The sequence below is a fragment of the Dasypus novemcinctus genome, chromosome 2 (assembly GCF_030445035.2).
Source record: "Dasypus novemcinctus isolate mDasNov1 chromosome 2, mDasNov1.1.hap2, whole genome shotgun sequence".
In the NCBI taxonomy this organism is placed as follows: domain Eukaryota; kingdom Metazoa; phylum Chordata; class Mammalia; order Cingulata; family Dasypodidae; genus Dasypus; species Dasypus novemcinctus.
In genome coordinates, this window is record NC_080674.1 from 182,513,697 (window position 1) to 182,533,054 (window position 19,358).

General features: G+C 37.8%; 1 protein-coding gene across 7 annotated transcripts in view; it reads right to left on the reverse strand.

Annotated features, from left to right (window-relative positions):
* Positions 1 to 19,358, reverse strand: part of FBXW11 (F-box and WD repeat domain containing 11) — a 163,022-nt gene that overhangs the window by 42,347 nt on the left and 101,317 nt on the right. For 4 of the 7 annotated variants that reach the window (XM_058282281.1, XM_071211041.1, XM_058282260.1 and 1 more), the window contains 4 exons: positions 16,774 to 16,836; positions 13,333 to 13,558; positions 3,387 to 3,573; positions 2,418 to 2,508 (listed from right to left, as the gene is read on the reverse strand). In XM_058282281.1, coding sequence (XP_058138264.1) covers positions 2,418 to 2,508; positions 3,387 to 3,573; positions 13,333 to 13,558; positions 16,774 to 16,836 — 567 coding nt within the window. The remainder of the gene's footprint in view (positions 1 to 2,417; positions 2,509 to 3,386; positions 3,574 to 13,332; positions 13,559 to 16,773; positions 16,837 to 19,358) is intronic. The other 3 variants (XM_058282295.1, XM_071211042.1, XM_058282265.1) reach the window with 1 other exon arrangement.

Sequence of the window (19,358 nt, forward strand, 5' to 3'; positions counted from 1 at the left end):
GCCTCAGTTTTTTCAAATATAAATAAGCAGATTATTGACCTTTGAGGTTTTATTTAGAGAGTTAAATGAGAAAATGTAGGGCTTAACAAAGGATCTGGCACAAGTAAATGCTATGTAAGTAGTACACTATGTTTATTATTATTACTGTTAACAACTATACCAAAGTATAAACATCATCCTGACACTAAGCAATCAAGCCCACAAAAATCAGAAGACTCTTGTACAGCCAACCTGCAAGTTCCCAAACCACACTTTAAGAACCAGTGCATAGGGAAGCGGATGTGACTCAAGTGATAAGGTCTCCACCCACCATGTGGAAGGACCCGGGTTTAATCCCTGGGGCCTCCTGGTTAAAAAAAAAGAAGAGAATGCATGCCTGCGCCATGAGCCAGTGCTGCGTGGTGAGCCAAGTGCCCGAGCAGTGAGCCAAGTGCCCACATGAGTGCCCACGTGGCAAGCCAAGTGCCCACATAAGTGCTCACATAGTGAGCCAAGTGCACGAGAGCCAGTGTCCATATGGCAAGCCGAGTGCCCGTGCAGTGAGCTGCCCGCGAAAGTGAGTCACGCCACAAGATGATAACGCAACAAAAGAGAGACAAAGGGGAGAGTCAAGGTGAAGCACAGCAGAGACCAGGAACTGAGGGGGCGCAAGTGATAGGGAACCTCTCTCCACATCAGAGGTCCCCAGGATCAAATCCCAGTGAATCCTAGAGAAAGATGAGAAAAGAAAAAGAGAAACAGATACAGAAAGTCACACAGCAAATGGACACAGACAGCAAAAACAGCAGGGCAGGGGACGGGGAGGGGAAGAAGAAAAACAAAGCAAAACAAAAAAAACTACTACATAGACCACCATGATGTAGACATTTTGTGTCAAAGAGGGTTTTCCCCATTGCTCTGTTTTCACTCCCATCTGCCTACTCAACCAATTTTAAAATATTATTTCAGCCTTGAGAAATGCTTATGGTAGGTGGTGTCACATACCATCATGCCACAGAATACTGGATTCATACTGCTGATTATAATAGTCACAAGGAAGGAACTAAATAAAATAATCTATGTCACCAAATCTTCCAATCTCATCAAAATTTTTCCAGAGTTCCTCCTTACAAATGACTGACTATAAATATTGTCCTTCTTAAAATAAAAGCCTTTGATAATATTATCCAAGGAAATGCTTTGTAAAGGATCTAGGGAAAAAATGCAGACAGTTTTAAAGATGTGTGCACAAACAATGTCTTGGCACATCCTATCTAGAGGTAAGAGACAGTCCCTCTCCTCTGAAACATACACACATCAATTTAAGATTAAAGTTAAATACTATGACTCAACTACTAACACAGCAGGAGCAATTTATTCTAAGTTTTGAACTGTCAATGGATCAGTTATTTCCTAAACGTTATGATTTGTCTGGAGGAAGTTTTAAATTATTTAATCCTCCTTAAAAGGTTACTTTATAGCTCATTTTAGAGAGGCACAATAATCAAAACAAGGATTTGTGCTTTAAATAATGATATACCAGTTACATTTAGATTTACCATTAATGGAATGATTCCATTCATTCACATCTGCCTAAACAGGGGCAGCAGAGAGGGGCAACACACAGGACTCTCCAAAAAAGCAGATGTTTCTCCACTAATGAAGTTAGGCACAATAACTTTTATGTCTATCACTGGGGGAGAGGATTACTTCACATTTGGGAAACTGAGTATAACTTTATGAGTGACATAACATTGCCTAGCTAGGGTTAAATTTTTTCTTCTAAGGAGGAAATAGTGAAGTAACCAAGACACATCAAGAACACATGTGAAAGAATTAATGAGAAATGCCATATACGTCTCTTCGGGTTCATGGAAGGGGTTAAATAATAAAATTGAGCTAATTAGAACACAAGAACAATATCAAACATCTCCAATGTTTCTCATCAAGTATACAGAGTTTTACTGGTATGGTGAAAGTACACTCAAATACCAAAATTGAACAGGAGCATAATGTGCTCTAAAAACCTTCTTAACTATTGCTCAGAATCATATTTCAGTCATCTTTATGAAAAATTATGAGCAATTTACAATGGAAGTTGAGACTGACTTCTCAGCTCAAACTGTAAAACAAGAATAGTTTCACATTGTTTTACCTGAAGAGCTGGGATTGGATTGTAGAAAGCTTAGCAAGTTATTAAGATTTTAATATAGCTATGCAGAAACATTCCACCTTTTTAGAAAGTTAGATCTTTTTTTGTAAAAAGGCATTATGTATTCTCAAGAATAGTTGCAGAATATACACTGATGTTTGCTCCAAGAGTAGATCAACTTAAAAAAAAAAAAAAACTACTAGTTCCATGATTACACACTAGGGCAACATAAAAAGTTGAGAACAACTCACAAAGCTCCCATAAAACAGATAAATCATAAAGTTACCTCGATATCCTGGATAATCTTTGGGTATAATGACCTATAAAATGAATTGGGAGGGCCATCTGTGGGTCTGTTTTTAAACAGGTACTGATCCCTGGCAAATAAAAACAAACAGATGTTACATTTTTACACAAAGAAGGGTGAATTTTATTTATACATGTGCTTACAAAGACACTGTGTCTCCCATGTTTTTTGATTTGCACTGTGTTTTAGTGGTTCAAAAGCAGTATTTCTGACAATTAAATGTACATGTTAGAGGCAAATTTACTTCAATTTACAGTTTTTTTGACATGATCCTGGCCTCTTATTTTGTGAGTGTACCTAAAATACAATAATCTAGCCTTTTATTCCATAGAATTTTTTTTAATGAAAGAGGTATATAATGCTAACACGGCTTTATGGAAAATCTAACTTAGTACTTACTCATTAAACTTCCTTCAATAAAGAAACACTTCCCTAACCCTCACTCACACCACTACCTATAGTGCCATTCGTAGCTCTATTTTACTCTGTGCTAACTGGACCAGGTCATTGACATCCATAGAGTTTTAAAGCTGCATTTAAACTAATGGTATTTCTTTAAAAAAAAAAACACCTCCAAAGCCCCCCATATCCTCAACCACAAGCAACAACAAATAGCAAAATGGCATTATTTGACTTCTCATATTTTCTTTTGTATTATCACCTAAGAAATATGTGGGGGAAAATACATAGTTTTGAAATCCCAAATCACCCGTTTGAACTATATAATATTTTCTAATAGTTAATAAAGAAAATATACATTTCAGAAGGAAAAATGGAGAACATTCTAACAGCTTTAACGCCTCCCCCCACCCCCCCACCCACTCACCTTCTTCCACTTGTTTAAAATAGGGTAACACATTTTGAAAGTATAATTGCCTTTTTGGGTAATCAAAGTGACCCTATGTCAAAGAAAACTTTTTCAAGTGTACAAGCAACCCAAGTACTTACCACCCTCTTCTTTCTGAAAGTCCCTTCCATAGAGGATCGGTGCGTACCATTCGTTCAATCAGCTTCTTCCAAAGCATTCCTTCTGAGATCACTCGCTGCCATTCTTTACAAACCAGTTCTGCTGCACACAGAGACCTGGCATCCAGGTAGGAAAGAATGTTTTCTGCTATGTGATCTAAGCCTTGCTCTATAAAATAGAAAAGGCAATGAAGAATTGGGAAGAACAGATGGAAATGTATCAGCCATCATTTCCTTAAAGATAAAAAGAATAACGATATCCATACTGAAGTAATATCAAAAGCTCTACAGATATACAAGCATATGAGTACATAAACATGTGTACTTCCTTTTCATTCTGATTTCTTAACATAAAACAACTAATGCCAACTGTTTTCTGTGTGTTAAAGCTAGCCCTGGACAGATCTATATTTATCAGGACTATGATAAAAGACTTATTTTCATTTTCTTTCACAAAACTCTTATAACACTCTTATAAGGTAATGACTCAAAATGTTACACATAAGGCACAAAAAAGTAAAATACACAAAGAAAGTTACACAACTACTGAGTGGTCAAGCCAAGACTGGAACTCAGATTTCTCACTCCAAAGTTTGTGCTCTTTCCCCTCTTATTCACTGTCTCTAACAAACCATATCCCATTAATCCATGCTCTATATGAATCCCTGGGAGCCAAGGAGACAAAAAAGGTAGGATAAAGTCATCTTAAAAAGTTTATGAAAGTTAAATGACAACCCAAGAGTTAAAGTCAGTTGTACTTAGATGCATTTTTGTCAAGCTTTTCTTCATCTTCTTTGTGGATATCAATTTTCTATTCATGAATAGATGATAAAAATCCCCAAAAGCAAGAGCCACATGTCTACAATGTATAGAACCTTAGCAGTTACTGGGGTCAGCCTCCCACAGAAATACAATACAAAGGTCCTCTCAAAGACAATCATTCAACTCAGTCACTGCCTAACATTCACTATGGTAAGATCACTAAGTGAATACACTGTTGCATCTAAAAACTCCCACCCCACAGTTCTGGTCATGTCCTTTGCAGCTACAAAAGATAAAGCCCATACCCAAAACTATTCTGTGTAATGAACACCGAGCAGCATATTGTCAGAAAATTTAACTTTCTAATCTCTGCTTTATCACTTACTAGTTCTATGACATAAAGCAAATACTGAAACCTCTCTGTGCCTTGGTTTTCTAGCCCACAAAATGGTAATCACTAGTGTGATGGTCTGGAACTGTACACACCTGAGAAAAACATAGTATAAGTAGGACCTTTTGAGGAGGTACTTCAGTTATGGTGTGGCCCACCTCAATCAGATTGGGTCTTACTCCTATTACTGGAGTCCTTTATAAGCAGAATGAAATTCAGACAGAGAGAAAGCCACAAGAAGCAAGAAGCTGAAAGCCAACAGGACTCGGAAGAGAAGGGAGAGGCCAGGAGAGGCAACCATGTATATTGCCATGTGACGGAGGAGCCAGGACATAAGGATTTTCAGCAGCCAGTATTCAGGAAGAAAGCATCACCCTGATAACACCCTGATTTGGACTTTCTCTTACCTTCAAAACTGTAAGCTAATAAACTCTCATTATTTAAGTCAACACATTGCATGGAATTTGCTTGAGCATCCAAGGAAACTATAACAAGTAGTACTAACTTTCCTTTTCAACACTATCTGTAAGAGTCAAATTAAACAATTTCATGAAAATATTTTATTTATTTATTTTTAAAGATCTATTCCCCCCCACCCCCTGCCCTGTTGTCTACTCTCTGTGTCCATTCACTGTGTGTTCTTCTGTGATCGCTTCTATCCTTATCAGTGGCACTGGAAATCTGTGTTTCTTTTTGTTGCATCATCTTGTTAGGTCAGCTCACCGTGTGTGTGGCGCCATTCTTGGGCAGGCTACACTTTCTTTCGTGCTGGGCAACTCTCCTTACGGGGCGCACTCCTTGCACGTGGGGCTCCCCTACGCAGAGGACACCCCTGCATGGCACGGCACTCTTGCGCGCATCAGCACTGCGCATGGGCCAGCTCCACATGGGTCAAGGAGGCCCAGAGTGTGAACCACGGACCTCCCACGTGGTAGGCGGACTGCCTATCCATTGGGCCAAGTCTGCTTCCCGATGAAAGTATTTTAAAGATAATAAAGTACTATGCAATATTTGTTCTCTTTCATAAGATAAATAGACACAGTATAGTTGCACTAGACTCTGTGTTGAAAAACGAAGATAAAGGTAAATCATTAAACTTTGAGTCAGTTTCCTCATCTGTATAAAATGAGAATCCTAATCTCCCCCCATTTTAAAAACATCAAAATGAGATAATGTAGTTTTAAAAATGCTTTACAAACTAATGGTTTAGTCAATTCCAAGAATGACTATTATTTCAATGTTATGTTTCCAGGCCCCTCATGTACTAATTTTCCTACTCTGGACTAGATCTAATACCCAAGCAATGATCTGATGATGAAGACTACACTGGGATTACTATCTTTCCTTGCACTCATCATTATATTATAGCTAATGCAGTCATCGAATAGTCACATCACAGCCAACTTATATGGTGGCAGTGAAGTTAAAATAAAATTCTAGGCTATTCCTGCAAGAACATATATTAAAACAAATTCTGTATTTATACAGCTGGTTGGGAGACTGGGGGTCAGCTTTAGAAGAGATATATTTATCCTTATTATAACTCACCTTTAAAATTTTATCTGACCCATTTGTAGTGGGGTTGAACTGTGTCCCCCAAAAAGATTTGTTCAAGTCCTAATCCCCAGTACCTGTGAATGTGGCCTTACTTGAAAACAGAGTCTTTACAGATATGATCAAGGTAAGATAAGGGCACACCTGGTTTTGGTAGAACCTAAATCCAATGACTGATGTCTTTATAAGAGAAAGGAAGAAAGATGTGGATACAGAGACATGGCAAGACACACCAGAAAGAAGGCCATGTGAAGAAGACAAGAAGCAGAGATTGGAGTGATGCAGCTACAAGCCAAGGAATGCAGAGGATTGCCAGGAACTACCAGAAGCTAGGAAAGAGACATGGAAGAGATTATTCTTTAGTGTCTCCAAAAAGCAATAAGCCTACCAACACCTTGATTTCAGACTTCTGGCCTTGAGAACTGTAAGAGAATAAATTTCTGTTGCTTTTAATTACCATTTTAAGCATTTTAATTAATTACTATTACCATTTTTCATTATCATGTTGTGGTAATTTGTTGCAGCAGCCCTAGGAAACTAATACACCATTCATTTCAGGAGCTAGAATTCTGATCTTGTGGTTATTCCCCACCATATGTGCATGATGGGCAAATGCAATGCCTTTATCCCAGGCTGTCGGCAAACATGCTAAGTGGGTCAGAACCAAGGACAGCACCCTGTGATACTCTACATTTCCCTCCAAGCTATTGTTGATCTTTTGATAATAATCATAGGGTACTAATGCTGAGCCAGCAGTTCTGCTACCCTTTGGGTGGACTATCTCATCTGGTCCACATCTCTCTATTCAGTCCTCAGGATACCTGGAGAAACTCTGTCCCATGTAAACACTTCCATCTTTCTATCATTTTTCTGACCTAACCTGGCAACTTTATCCAAAAAGGAAATGACGTGAAGTTGGTATGGTTACTCTTTGTGTTTCCTTGCTGGTGCTTACTATGTCAGTTGGTATTGCAATTTTTTTGTTAACAAATTGGCACCAGCTGCTCTGCATCTCTTTTTAACATATATAATCCATTCTCATTATAGAAAAATCACAAAATACATAAGCAAAAAATCTTTAAATCCTTAAACCCTATCTTCCAGAGATAGCCATTTTTAACATTCTATATACATCCTTCTAAGGCTTACACAACCTCACATAATCTTTTCAGATGCTGACTTTTAATAATCTCTTTAAGAATTCTGTAGAAAGCAACATTAAATTTAACAGCCAATCATCCTCCAAATATACCTTCTCCAGTTCGTAAAGCCAGAAAACCATCTCCTCAATAACCTCTGGTACTATAAAACAAGGCTACCAAATACAGCTGTTCAAGGCATATAGGGCATAACTATACCCTACTAGTTTTCCTACATGTTTTTAATTACTTCTCAATATTCCACAATTTCGAAATCACAACTAAAAGTTTGGTCATTCTCCTGGCACACAATGTAGTTAGGCCTGCTTGTTTACAGGAGTTACGAGTTTCCTAAACACCTTCATATTTCTTCTGGTTTGAAAGCCATAAGGAAGGAGAAAAAAGGTAAGTTAAATGAGAGTGAAACTATCCTGTTTCTTCGTATTATCACAATTTCAAACAAACTTTTTGTTTTTTTATCATCCTGCTCCAAGTATTTTGATTATTTTGTTCATTTTCAACTCTCCCAGATTACTTAAATGCTTTGTACAACATTACATTATTCAGGTTTTGGCCTTCTTGACACCATTCTCAAAGGTTCAGGCCACTTCTTTCTGCATATGTTCACAATTACGTGCTCCTTTTTTCTATCTTTTATCCATGTTTACTTAAAATCAAGAAAATCCAAGGATGGTCAAATGAAATTCTATTTGTGCTGGTCCATTGCTTGGATTAACAAATTATTGATCAGACTTTCAAATTTCAGACTCTCTCAGCTCTCTTTAGTCTATTTCTTTTAGTCTCTAGCCACGGGCTGACAGACTTAGCTCCTCTCTGAAATCTTCTAATTCTGGGGTGCTTATCTAGCTTCCTCTTCTACTTTCTACATTTAATTATTAGAACAGTCACTTCCCAAGATTTATATTACTTCCATGTCACAACCAAGTCTCCCTAATTGATTATAAACACACCCCTAACCAGTTGCCCTTTGAGTCCTCTGCTCTCTGAGAGATAAGCAAATACCAAGACAGGAATGCATTAGATATTTGGCTTGTCAGATCTCAATGGCTCCAACAGCTCCATCATCTGTATATGAACCAGGAAAGCAGCAAGCAAATCTTTCACCTGCCTGGGTGGTCAGTGAGCTAGTTCTCAGATGCCTGGGTGGTTGTACTTGAATTACCTAGGGTGTTTGATTTTAAAAACAATAGCAAACAAAAACAGATTCCCGGGACCTTCCCTTGACCTACTGAATTAAGATCTCAAGATGGCTGGGTCCCAAAATTTGTGTTTTTTAAGATATACCACCAGATAATTTGACATGTTGGGAACTTTTGGTTTAGAGCAATGATATTCCTGCTAGTCCTCTTTGATTTTTTTCCCCCTCAAATGCTCACCACACTAGGTTAGCACTGAGATTCTGTACAAATAAATCCCTTACTAATACATTTCTTCCTCTTTCACATGCCATTAGTCCAATTAAGCAATATCTCTATGATATCTAAGAGATTAGATTTGTTTCCTTTGGTTAATACTTAAAATTTACTTTATCCTTGTAGGAGGCAGCACATTCTAGTCATTCTAGTTTGTGGAAAATGTGGAATCAGATAGCCTGGGTTTTGTCAACTGTTAACAGTGTGACCCTAAAAAAATCAGTTTTCCTCTGTTGATCTTAGTCTTCTATAAAGAGGAATTGTATTAAATGCTTGAAATAGATTATGACACATAATCTGCACAATAATCTTTTGAGATAGGTACTCTCAATATCCTCATTTTACAGAGAAGGAATTCACAGGCTTGTTGGGAAGGTTAATAAGATAATGTACATCAGGGGCAGCATACATAAAAAGTACTCAGTAAATGTCAATCTTTGTTCTCCTTCCCTTTCCCCCAAAACCCCTTTGTTGATATGGATGGTCAAGGAGACTATGCAGTATAAAAAAATACTGCACATTTCTAGCAAAAGGCTAAGCCCTCTCTAACATCTTGGTATAAAGACCCATATCCCCTTAAATGTTTTTTGAGAAGAACAGGAACCACACAACCTCTATTTGGGTACCTTGGAGTAGCTACCCCAGGTAGTCACACAGATCCCCTAACTTTTTGGTTTAAAAGTCTCTTCAAGACAAATTACTGCAGAAGGTGGTCCATTTGCCCAGAATTAAAAAATCCTTTGAGGTGTTCAAAGTAAACATTTTCTTAGGTTCCAGTGTTTGGCTCTCATTACTCTACAGGTGGAAAGACTTCCCCATCTCCCACCACCATCCCCTACCCCAGGGCAACAAGAAGACTTATGGCCTAGGAAAATGAGGTCAGAATAGTGCTGTATACACAGTGCTGAGGAAGTGCTGCTGGTGCTAATTATAGGTACCAGATGAAGGTCTGGAAAATTTTCAATAATAAATTAAAACAATGAAAAGGCAAAAATTCAAAGCCTAATATGTAAATAACAATGTATCAAAATGAAATTCAAATGTGTAATGTTACTTCAATGCCCTTGACTACAGCCAGTTTTAACGCAGCTGCTGAGATCATACAATTACAGAAACTTTTATTTTAGAAATGCATTTCAAAGAGCAGCTGCAAAGAAACTTCCTTCCCCACCAGCCCCTGCAGTTTCTTCCCTCACTCCTAGTCACAGATCCTAGTTTCAAAATCTGAAGAAATCTTTTAAAAGAAAAACAATTCAATTGCTGACAGCAATAGTCTATCAAAAGCCACATTTGACTGGAAATATACTGACTGAAGGATTCAGACAGAAATGAAGTGAAAAGATGCTCAAGTCACAAAGCCTAACAGGAAACATAACAAAGTGGCACACACACCTATATGATGTCAGGATGAATCAGTTTGGAAATTAGTGAGTGAATAATTAAAACTTTCTAGCAATAAATCTTATTACCTCAAGACAAGCAGGTGTTTCCTGCCTCACTGGGCTTTTTTTTTTAAGCCACCACCCTCACAGTATACACTAGATGTCAGGTCTATTACATACATTGTCTTTAATCCTCACAATATTCTCACGAAGTTATTATTATTCCCATAAAGATGAGGAAACTGAGGCTCCAAAAAGTAGACTCACAGAGCTACTAAGTACAGGGATAGGATTCAAACCTAGGGCCTGTCTAAATCCAACATCTATACACTCTGTACTCTGTCATGCTAGGTTTTTGGTCCTTACCCAAGCTGAAGGCTTAGCTGTGCTCTTCCATATCTTCCAAGACCTCTGATTTAGTCTTTGTCACATTCACAGTGCATAATGGTTTATCATCCTTTCTTGGTAAGACAAATGACTAAACCATAGCCAGGAAGGTATTTCAAAATTCTTAATTGCTTAGGAACCTCACCAAACTGATAAGCAAAGCTTATCATCTTTTTTGAAGTGCAATCTGCCTCTACTTTAAATGGTAAAAATTTCCCCTTTAACAGTTCTTACAAACCACAAACTTAGCTGGCAGAAATTGACATTCAGACTAAACATTTACCATGATTTTTAGAAAAGCATATCATAATTATCACTTTTTCCACTGAACCAAAAGGAGCCAGAAACCACAAACATTTTCCATTTTCTCTATACTGACAGGTACGATATTAGCAGTAAACATGAAAAGGCCAAAAATATAGATAATTTCTGCAGAATGAATGGCTTTTGCAATCAAAAGAAGTATTAAGCTATCAATTGCAATAGAATAAAAATTCAAGCTCAAGTTCATCTACAGTAAAACTTAAAACACCAAACCAGAATAAAGATTCATAAAGTCACTCCACACATTGTTAAATCTAAGTATGAACATACACATGGAATTGTTTTTCTCCTAAAGTTCTTAAGGCAGAGTCTGTGTTAAGGAACTAACGCCAGGTTTAATCCAAGTCTACTAGACATTAACTAACACAATCAACTAGGCCAGCTTGTCCCCAGATATTAGATTCATATGTATGATATATACTGACATATGTATATATGTTCAGATCAAATCCTGTTAAAACAAATACCATTTTAACAAAAATATTTCCACATCCCAGCCAATGGTCCATTCACTTCACGTAATATTCAATACCACAGAATTCCACTTTAACAGAGATATGGACAATACCTTAAAATTTGCTGTAATGAAAACTGAATTGTATGCAATTATACTAACCATATTTATATACATAACACATGTTCATCTGTTCTGTCTCTTCTCCAAGACTGTACACTCCCCAGGAAAAGGGGCTGCCTCTGATCTATACTCTGCAAATCAAGAGAACTTCAACACTGCCACCTCGTGGGTATTCTATAAATATAAGGTGAGTTCCCTGGCACTCTGAAACTTTCCATAGGAAAGAAAAAACACACACACAAGAGTGGAAAGCAAACAATAAAACAATAAACTGGGGAGCAGATGTAGCTCAAGTGATTGAGCGCCTGCTTCCCATGTACGAAATCCCAGATTCAATTCCCAATACCTCCTAAAAAAATTTTTTTAAATAAAAGTTTAAAACAATAAGCACATTTACTTGGAAATCATTTAGCTAAAAGCACTTATGAGGAATAAGTACAATCATGGACTTCAGAAACTACCATGTCTTTTTTTGGTACTGGCAAAAAGTCTTTAGATGATTTGGTTTCTGAGTTCTGGCACTGCGCATATATAGGGGAGCTGTACCACATGTGTACTCATGATACTTCAATACAACTGTAATTCTCATATTTATTCTCTCTCTCTTATAATTAAAAATGAATATTACTAAATTGGGTTGTAAACCAAATATTCCAAACTTAGGGCCAATTTAAGGAATATTCTCAGGGTAATCTTAACAAAGCAGCCTTTGCACTTACTTTTGAACGAATCCACCCCACATCCTCCACAACACTACCACAAAATGTATGATCTTGGGCATTTACCTAATTTCTCTATCTGCCACTTCCTAATCTACACAATGAGAAAGAGGACTATGTAATGGCTATGATCCCTTTCAACAATTCAGTACTATTATTCTAGAAAAAGGGTTTCTATTTTGCTGTTCCAGAGATATTAATGGACGAAATAGGGCAAGCAGTGCTGCATTTCTGCATAAAAGGAATAGCAGAGTCAAAATTTTCTAAACTAACTCTCAACTATCCTTACATACTTCCACTGTAGAGAGTCAATTTACAAATTTTGAAAGAGGGATTTGAAATCAGAAATTCATCTGTCAATTTGCGGCCCTTTTTGGCATGAGACCAAGGCCAAGTCCCGGTCACTGGAAATCACAGGTGAAGCTTCACATAGCTCTAGTGAGGACAGGGCTGGTGAAAATGGCACTCGGTTTGTCCCCAGCTAATTCTAAGCCTACTCTGGCATGGCAGTTGTGACCTCTGGATTAAACTGACCACATGAGAGGAAATGTTCTGGCCAGCATACTCTTCAGGAGTAAAATATCTAACCTAGCCAACTTCATATCTACAAAAGAAAAAGGAGGACCGAAAAACAGATAGAGAAAATAGAGAAAGGAAAAAAGGAAAAAATGATCAAAAACCAAATAAAAAAACTGAACCAGGAGACTGTGTGTGTGAGAGAGAGAGAGAATGAAAGAGAGAAAGAGAGATGAGGATAGGGCAGTGTTGAAGAGGATGCAGAAATAAGTGTTGAGAAATGTGCTATAAGTTTTCTTAATTTACTTGTCAGTTAGCTAAGTGTTACTTCAGATACAAATAAGCATCCTAAACTTTGGGACACTCCCCAAACATAATACTATATGAAAAATAGTCTCATATTTTAAAAAATCATAGAAAAGACAAAGTACAGATTGTATATAGACAATATCAACATTAAAAAAACCTATCACTAACTCATTTAACAAATTAAATGAAGCAGTAGTATTGGCCACGTATCATGATCAACACTATTGCCTGCAGAAACTGAAGGCGTTTCCTAAGTAGATGCTAACTTACAATTCCTCCTCAGCTGTCACAGATTAAAATGTAGTATGTGTACAAAGAAATTTTGCTTCAAACAATACTCATTCTTTCATTTCACAAATATTTACTGAGCTCTCCCAAACTCTCGGGCTGGATACTCTTCCACCACTCAGCGTTCTTAAAGTCGAGCGTAGTTACCTGGTAAAGCGGTAATGAAGTCCCGCTGCAACATGGGCTTCAGGTAAGAGTTAATATGTCCATGCTGATAATGACACATTCGTGAAATAAGATGCTCCACAAATTCCACTTGATCTGATTCAGACCACTGGTCAAAATATTTAATACACAAGTCTTTTTCTTTTTGATAGTTTCCTTCAGATGGCCTCTTTCTGGAGACGATCACAGATGATGTTCCATTACTTATCTATTTTAGGAGGGAAAAAAAGAATTAGTTTTGACAAAGGAAAGAAATCTAATTACTACTTCATTAGAAACATTTTTTACCCCAGGTATTTAATCTTAAAAGTCAAATTTATTCCTTTATTAATTAATTCAGGAAGTAAATTAAAAATGTATTCAGGACCCATGTCCTCAAATTAGTCACTAAAATAAATGCCAAAGTTTTAGCCATTTCTAAAGCAAAATGGTGTATCAAATCATCACTCTGCAATTCTTATTCCATAACTTGCTGTTATTGGATAGCTTATATTAGAGATGACCATCTTAGAGGAACTGCTCAATTTGGCAAAAGGGCAACTGAAAGACTATTAATAGTTTGCTTTACCTCCTCAAGGTTGAAGGTTAACACTATATACAGTCTATGCCAATGGTTCTCCAACTTGAGTAAATACTTGAATCACACAGAAGGTCTGTTAATACACAGGTTGCTCGGCCCCACCCCCAGAGGTTCTGATTCCATCTGTGTGGGGGTAGAGTCCAAGAATTTGCATTTTTATTAAGTTCCCAGGTGAGGCTGATGCTTCTCTGGTGAAGGGACTATACTTCTGAGAACTACTGGCTATTTAGTGAAGAAAATAAGAAACCTATATATTGAAACCTGAAGGCAATAACTACATCTAAAAAGCCTCATTTTACCCAACCATTTTCAATCTCCTCCATATTTTCTCTCAGTGCTACTAAACTGCTGGCAAAATGGTTTAATCATTCCATCCCTTCTTTTGACCACCTTCTCAGAAAGTGACCCAAGGCAAACCATGGGCACCTCCTATAAAGTTCCTCATCTTGTATAGATGATTTATGGATAATCCTAAATTTTTACATAAACCATGTATTTCTCATCAAATCTACCTACAAGTCCTTGCATAAAATCAGGATATTTAAAAAAAAACTCAACCTTTACATGTTGCATCTCAAATAGTTATAGCATTAAAAAAAAAAACACCTAAATCCCTAGACTCAATCTACAATTACTGGTACTATGAGGTGCAGTAACTTCCCCATTTAAAAACAAAAGAGCTTCAATACTTTCGTCAAACATTTACCATGCCATATATCCATCACTCCTTTAATAGCCCCCTAGTGTATAATATCAGAAGGAATAACATGAGAGAATTTTGAAAACTGAAAATTCCAAGTCCCACTACAAATTTCTACTAATTCCATTAGGAATTTACCATAGACATCTCACATAGAAAGAACCAAGAGTTTTCATTATCAGTATGTTCTCTGACTTAAAGTGGACTGAATTCATCCCACAAAGATGACATCCTAAAATATCCAAAGGAGTCTTCTGCCTTCCTTGATAAAACCTTATAAATCTTTCATGTCTAAAGCCAACCTATGTCCACATGTACAGGTGTAAGTAGGAAGGTATTTATTTCCCACCCCATACATCTTACTTATTACACTTTTCCCTTGTACCTCTAGTGAGGGAGAACTCAGTGACACCAGGTACCACCAGGGGGTAGCATTGAACAGGGATTTTTTTCAAAAAGTATTTGACCTTTGTGGTAGAACGTTTATGGCTAACAGACCCCAAAATTAGAAGGATTTACTTCAGTCAGAGATGAAGTGAGAAGTCTCTGATGTAAGGAATATCAGCAGGTGTAAATAAGGTACATGTTTGCTGCTTAAGCATAAGGGTATTCACCAAAATATCATGAGAGAAAAATGAGAATTAACTCTGCCTAATGACAGCCAACTAGTTAAAGCAAATTATAACACATCTACACATAAAGTTTCCATAATGTAGCCATTAAAATGAGGCTATAAAGTAAGATTTTAGTGACAAGAGAACATACTTAGTAATTAATGTTAAGGAACAAAAGGCAAGATCTGGAATTTTAGGCAGCATTTTGAGTACAACAATTTCTATGAAGGGGAACATACCAAGAAAGACTAAAAGCTATACATCAAAATGTTAATGTGTATTACCTTGAGAAAGAAAGCTGTATGTTTTCCTTCTCCCTTTCTTTCTAATACTTTTTTCATAATAATTTGCCAAAGCAGTTGCTTTCATAGCAGGTTAAATTCACTCCAAACAGAAAATCAGTAAATATTACCAGATAATAATAGTAACAATTTGTATTTGTATATTGCTTTATATTTTACAATGTACTTTTACATCCATTATCTCATTTGATAAGCAAACGGATTATCATTTACAGATGGGTTCCTAACCATCTAGGCTTCCCAGAATATTTGTATACCTTTAACAAGTCAACTGGAAAGAAAAGCTGAAAGCTAAAAAGCTAAAGTGTTAAGAACCATTGGGGGGGGGGGGGGGGGAAGAACCATTGTGAATTGAAAAATCAACAGTAAATAAAGAGAATCCTACTGCAAAATGACAAATGTGAAGGTACAAAATTCAGTCTGTATAAAATGTCCGTCCCGTGCCCCCCCCCCCCCCCCCGAAACAAAACAAGACAAAAAACCACAAAAATAGTGGTATGTGCACTGTTCTATAGCACATTTTCAAAATCTACTTGCAACTACCCACCCGGCCCAAAAAGACCTTCCTGGCATTTTAAATTCGTTGGGGGTACTTTATTCTTGCCACTCTGCCTCTCAGTTTCAAATCAAATGACCCCAGATTAATTTCTTTACATTATTCTCCTCAGGTTTAGATTTGCTTTGCTTTTAATCATGTCTTCATGAACAGAAAAACTATGTGGGCCATTGATGGGAATGCCAAATCATGAAAATTTACATGACCAAAACAAAAAAAACAACTGAGGTGTTGGGGGAGACTAGCAAACGAGTCAAGAGAGAAGGAAAGTGATTCCAAAAGGAAAAAGCAAACTAATGGGAGAGAAGGGTGAGGTTTAGGGGCAAAAGGAGAAAAGGTCATCAATGCAGACACTAGCATGTGGCCTGGTACCATTATGGAGACACAGGATAGGCACCATTGTACATCTTTGGCTCTAACAGTGGCCACAGACAACATTTTAAGCTATGGCCACTTAAGAATCTTCAAGAATCTCCAAAATGCTTTACTCTATTCTTCATAATGGCACTTCTGTAAGGAAAAGATAATTAGGGTGAATTCTGGAATTAGCAAAACTGCATAAAAGCAAACAAAAAATGTTTGGCTCTTGTTCTCATTGAGGACATTCACTAAGGGAGCATCTTATCTACATTAAGTCAGTTACTATCTTATCTGTGCGCAGTCATTCCTACCTGCCAAAGAGTATTTTTCTTTGGGGACTCATCTTCATTTTGATCCTCCATAACTGAAGTGTTCTAGGGGGGGAAAAACAGATTATTTGAATTATGCTGAGTTTTGTAAATCCTAAATCACTACACCAAGACATAATTTTGAAAACCCAAACTAGAGTCTACCAACACGAACCCAAGAGCTTGGGTTGTGGCTAACACATGTCTTTTTTGGGTCAGTGAACTGTGCTCATCTTTCATAAACCCAATACAGCTAATGGATGGGCAAAAGTAATTATTTACAAAGGTTGGGTGTGCCTAGTAAACAGGCTAAATTGTAGGAGCAGGGCTTAAGTTCTACTCTGAATCATCACTGTTATTCTTCACTTAAGGGAAGAAGTGCCAGAGACCCTCTAAATTCCTGATGATTACACAAAACATTTACTGGAATGTCTGCTATTCAGTAATCCAGTGCACATCAGCAATTAGAACTGACAAAGCCTTGAAGTCCCCTGCCTTTCTCTTTCTTCTCTTGATAGTCTTATTTTTCTGGAATGGCTTTGCAATCTCCCCTAGCATATTGGGTGCCCCAGTCTTTTCCTTGAAGAGGAGGATGCTGTTAGCCAGTAACAATCCAGCTTGCCTGTTTACTGCACAAAGAGGCACTGTGTAATTATTCTTTCTGGTGACTTAGTCGCTCAATAGATGCCCATTAACTGGAGATTATACATGATTGGCTTTTCCCTTTTGAAGCTCCTACCTAATGGCTAAATGGAAACTTAATGAGAAAGGGAAGTGGGAGAGTTGTGCTCTGAAGGGAATAACAACTCATTTATTTCTCTAAGATCTCTTCTAGCCCTAAAATTCTAAGATGGAGTACAAAATTTCAAGTACATTTATCCCATGGCATTATTCAATAGGATTCTACAGATATACTTAAGTTATCAGTGTTTACAAGATCCTACTTACTGCCTTAGGGGATAAACCCATCTCTCAGATTTCTTCCTTTTTCCTTTACGTTCTTCAAGTCCTAAACATTTGGACCCATACAGTATTTCCAAACAATCTGTTTGAAAACACCCCATGTAGGTAACAACAGAAGAATCATCACTGAACACTAGTAGCTCTACAGGTTACTAGGTCACACAGCTAACGCTAATGTAGTAGGAAAGCCAAAAGCTTTGGAACTAAAAGAAGGGTTTTGAACCTGTTCTGGCCACTTACACAATATGTTTGTGTGTATGACTCTGGGCAAGTTATTTTACCCATGGAATGAATATAAATCACAGCATTGTTGTGGGGAATGAGACCACCTAGCACAATGCTTGCTGCACAGTGGGTAGTTCAAAGATATTAATTCACTCCCTGCTTTGAAGATACTACTTTCCCCCATGTGTGTCTTCTCTCACTTTTCTAACCTCAAAAACTTGAACAGAATGGCTCCAAATGATTAGTTACAGGGAAAACCCACTGGCTTCCTCAATAACAATTTCCAAGCCCCACAGTTCTAAGGCCTACAGTGGGAGAAGGGTGGGGTGGGGGGGACTCTATATGTGAAAGACAACCATGAGCTAGAGTAGAAGGCTGCGTGTGTACAAGAGATAAACTGTTCATTTTATAAGCCAGATTACCTAAATTCTATGTTGCTCAGTATTCATTGCCCTTTTGCTATCATAAGTTCTTTAGTAAAACTTTGTCTAAACATTTCTATCTGGACTTTGCTAAACTACAAGGAATTAAGCAGACAGAATTCAGGACAAACCCAGTGTCTTAAACAGGGTAGAGTGGTGGCAACAGTAAATAATCCCAAATGAGGAGAAGTAAATGGGAAGTAGGTTAACCAAAGCAGCATTTATGAAAGTTTCTCCATGGAATTTTCCATTTACTGCTAACTTGAAGGACCTTCAGATTAATAAATCTGGAAGGTTTCCTTAGGGGAATGAACAAAGTGGGGACAGTGACTTTAGTACACCATCTCCTGGGTTTAACTGCCACATTTACAAAGCCATCCATGCAATGTCACAATGTCCTGCGTTCTAAGAAGGTGACAAGGAGAGAAAGAACAATGGCTGGAAACATGAAAGGTAAGAATGTAGGGAAGCGGATTTGGCTCAACTGATAGAGCATCCACCTACCACATGAGAGGTCCAGGGTTCAAACCCATGGGCCTCCTCACCCATGTGGTGAGCTGGCGCACATGCAGTCCTGATAACGCGCAAGGAGTGCCGTGCCACACAGGGGCGCGCCCCCGGAGGGGAGCCCCACTAAAAGGAGTGTGCCCTGTAAGGAGAGCTGACCTGTGCGAAAAAAAGCGTAGCCTGCCCAGGAGTGGAGCTGTACACACTGAGAGATGACACAGCAAGATGACGCAACAAAAAGAGACACAGATTCTGGGTGCTGCTGACAAGAATACAAGCAGACACCGAAGAACACACAGCGAATGGACACAGAGAGCAGACAACAGGGAGGGAAGGGGCGAAGGGGAGAGAAATAAAGAAATAATACATCTTTTTTTAAAAAAAGAAAGGTAAGCATGTAAAAGAGTGAGGAATTCAATGGAAGAGAGATGAGAAGTCAGTCCCCACCCCCAGGAATCCCCAAGAAATACA